The following is a 2,951-nucleotide window of genomic DNA, read 5'->3' as shown; positions in this document are numbered from 1 at the left end:
TGGTCTGATAAAGAGAACATTTACACAAATGCTTAAGCCAGAATGATTTGACTTTTAAATATAATTTCCCTACGACTTTAAACTGGAAAATAATTGGAATAAGAGATTCTACAGCTGCCTGTTAAAGCCATTATATATATACTTGGTTTCTATTGATTTTTTCTGGCTTCTGTTTTGGTTTTGTTTTAATATCCTTTTTATATTAATGTTCTAAATGTAACATTAATAAAAATAAAATGGATGATTGGATGATAAACTATATAACTAATTTTTCTGTGTAAAACTAAATGTGTTTTCATCCTTTTTGATTTAAAAAACCTAACTGTGTGAAATAAAGCTGCTCTCCCTTCAGATCAATCCAAAGCAGAACGTAGCGATGCTTTCAAGGACCTCAGGAAGGAGCACCATCAGCTGGACCGGCTGTTCTGGTTCTTACCAGGATGAAGGTCTCAGGCTGCAGGGTCCACACACTGAGCTCACCTCGTACAGAAGACACCCCAGGGACCAGATATCCGACTTGAAATTATATCCGTTCTCATGGATCCGCTCCGGCGACATGTAGTACGGCGTCCCCACTGCAAGCAGGAGAACAGGAGAGGTCCACGCTGATGTCTGCTCAGAGAAGCATCTTAGAAGAACAGCATGCATGGATGGACCAATGTGTGCGTCACCTAAAGAATGAGCTGCTGTGGTTTTGGAGCTGAAGAATCGCCCTAATCCCAGATCTCCCAGCTTCACCTCCCCTGAGGCTGTTATAAACACGTTGGCTGGTTTGATATCTGCTTACACACAAACAAACAAACACGTCTTTCAGTAGAAACACTTCAACCGTAATGGTTCCAGGTAACCAGGTAAACTGTACACCTCCAGGACCCAGAGGCCCCAAAACACTGGCTGTTTCACCTTCCTCTCTGTTAGGAGGCAGCAGTCCAACAGGACCAGAACAGGCTGCAACAAACCAGCTTCTTCCCACCTGCAGCCCGCCTCATGAACAAGGCCAGAGTCCCTCACTGATTGGGTTAAATGCATGTTTGGATAAACTGTATATAGATAACCATCAAAACCATCATTTATAAATACTAAACACACCATTTATTAATGATTAACAGTTTATTAATGTTTGATTAAGTTATAAATTACATATAAACCATTTATAAAAGGTAATTAGATCATTATTACTGATGTTAGCCTTAGAGCTAATCTAACATAAATCAGTCAGATTAGGATTAGGCAAGAAGCTACTCGATGTCATTAAACCAATATAGCACAGATATATGATCTATTTACCTTTTATTAATAGTGTAGATGCAGTTTATAAATTAACATCCAACATGAATAATCTGTTAATCATCAATAAATGCTCTCCTCTTTGTTTATAAATGATGGGATTTGTAAAGTGTTACTGTTTGTTTGCAGCACTGTGTGCAAAAGGTCAGCTGACCTAGATGGAGTCAGACAGGAGGAGTTATACTGACTATGCAGCCATGATAATGAATGAATGAATGAATTAATGAATGAATGAATGAGTGAACAAACTAAGGTCCAGCTCTTTACCGCGGTGCATAACTCTGCGTGAATGCATATGCTCAAGGGCGCTGCACAGCTGCACAAAGTATTTCCAGATGGTCCTTTCTGGTATCAGCCGCCGGTGTTTCTTGAAGTACTGCAAGGACATAAAAAAGCATCAGATGAAAGAATCTATTCAGCTTTAATTCACGGTGCAACTAAACCGTTTCTAGTTTAGTTGCTTCTATCGACACATAGAAAGGTCAGTCAGACTTCAGGCTCAGTAACACTGAGCCTGAAGTCTGACTTTGTCTCTTATCAGTGTTTAAATAAGTGCTTTAAGGCGATACAGCCATGATGGTTTTAGCATTTAGCTCCTTAGTCATGGTTTAGTTTCCATTACAACGATAAACTAGACATGCAGATGAAAGAGAGCATTGCTACGGTCATTTCAGGGCTAGCAGAATGTAAGAATTTATGACGATCATCCCTGCAACAGAGTTTTCTTAAGCAGCCGACTCCATTCAGCTGCCTCAGTCCTGCGGCCTTGATAGGGTAGACACATACGCTGGTTTTCAGTTGAAAAAACCTCCAGATAAGAGTCTGTGTTCACTGCCTACGATTCAGAGGGAGCTGAAGGTAGCGATGGTCTTTTCCTGCGTTTCAAACCAGTTTGAATGCAGTGTTTGGTGAACCTTCCTGCTGAAGCAGATGAGAAACTCTCCAGTTCTGGTTGGACCATGAACCAGCCTATTGCTGTTCTGTGAGGAGCTACTAGAAGCTGCCGACCCGTGTTCAAACGGTTGGCGTTGCACCGAAAAACCACCGGACTGTGACCCACTGGTTTGGCTCTGGTTAGAGCTGTGCTGCCGGCCTCTGAGCCGCTGCTACAAGCTAGCGGCCGCTATATAGCGGTCATAGAACGCATTCTGTCGCTAAGCTGTTGATAGCATCACTAGCATAGCTAACGTATATCTTTTATATTTTTTTAATTTTCAAAATGAGTTGTATATTTGATATATCTTCATTAGCCTGACTTTAAGTTAGCTTTTTGCAGTGCACACATTTAGTTAACTTTGTCAGGTTGTTTTTTGTTAAGATGCAATTGATTAATTTCCTCTCTGAGTTGCCAGTTTCCTTTAGGTCTGCTGGAGGAGAACTGCAATGAGCTCCAGCTGTCCTCAGTTGGTCGCTCCAGGCTAATCAGCGGGTCAAACCATTTGGAATGGGAGGGGAAATTTGTTCATCATTTGTTTAAATATTCTAAGTTTGGGTAATTTTGTTAATTAGTTAAATTTAAAAAAGTACTTAGTGTCTGGCCAGTGTTTAATTAAGTTTATTTGTTTGTAAGTCAGTTGTCCCCCTTGAGTGTCAAGTGGCTGGATAGAATCATTCTATCACCCTATTAGAGACCAGAAGGACCAGATACCCTATAGAATCATTCT

General features: G+C 40.7%; 1 protein-coding gene across 3 annotated transcripts in view; it reads right to left on the bottom strand.

The window, feature by feature from the left end:
• LOC107104011 (serine/threonine-protein kinase Nek6-like) overlaps positions 1 to 2,951 on the bottom strand; it is a 26,406-nt gene that overhangs the window by 9,554 nt on the left and 13,901 nt on the right. For all 3 annotated transcript variants that reach the window (XR_001482217.1, XM_015403897.1, XM_015403896.1), the window contains exons 6-8: positions 1,555 to 1,663; positions 672 to 779; positions 481 to 575 (exon numbers count right to left, since the gene is read on the bottom strand). Coding sequence is in view for 2 of the 3 variants with exons in the window: in XM_015403897.1 (XP_015259383.1) it covers positions 481 to 575; positions 672 to 779; positions 1,555 to 1,663 (312 nt within the window). In the remaining variant the exon portion in view is untranslated. The remainder of the gene's footprint in view (positions 1 to 480; positions 576 to 671; positions 780 to 1,554; positions 1,664 to 2,951) is intronic.

This window comes from Cyprinodon variegatus, unplaced genomic scaffold, assembly GCF_000732505.1.
Source record: "Cyprinodon variegatus isolate N-32 unplaced genomic scaffold, C_variegatus-1.0 Scaffold1589, whole genome shotgun sequence".
In the NCBI taxonomy this organism is placed as follows: Eukaryota; Metazoa; Chordata; class Actinopteri; order Cyprinodontiformes; family Cyprinodontidae; genus Cyprinodon; species Cyprinodon variegatus.
Note: the sequence above shows the minus strand (reverse complement) of the source record. Positions and strands in the feature narration are given on the sequence as shown.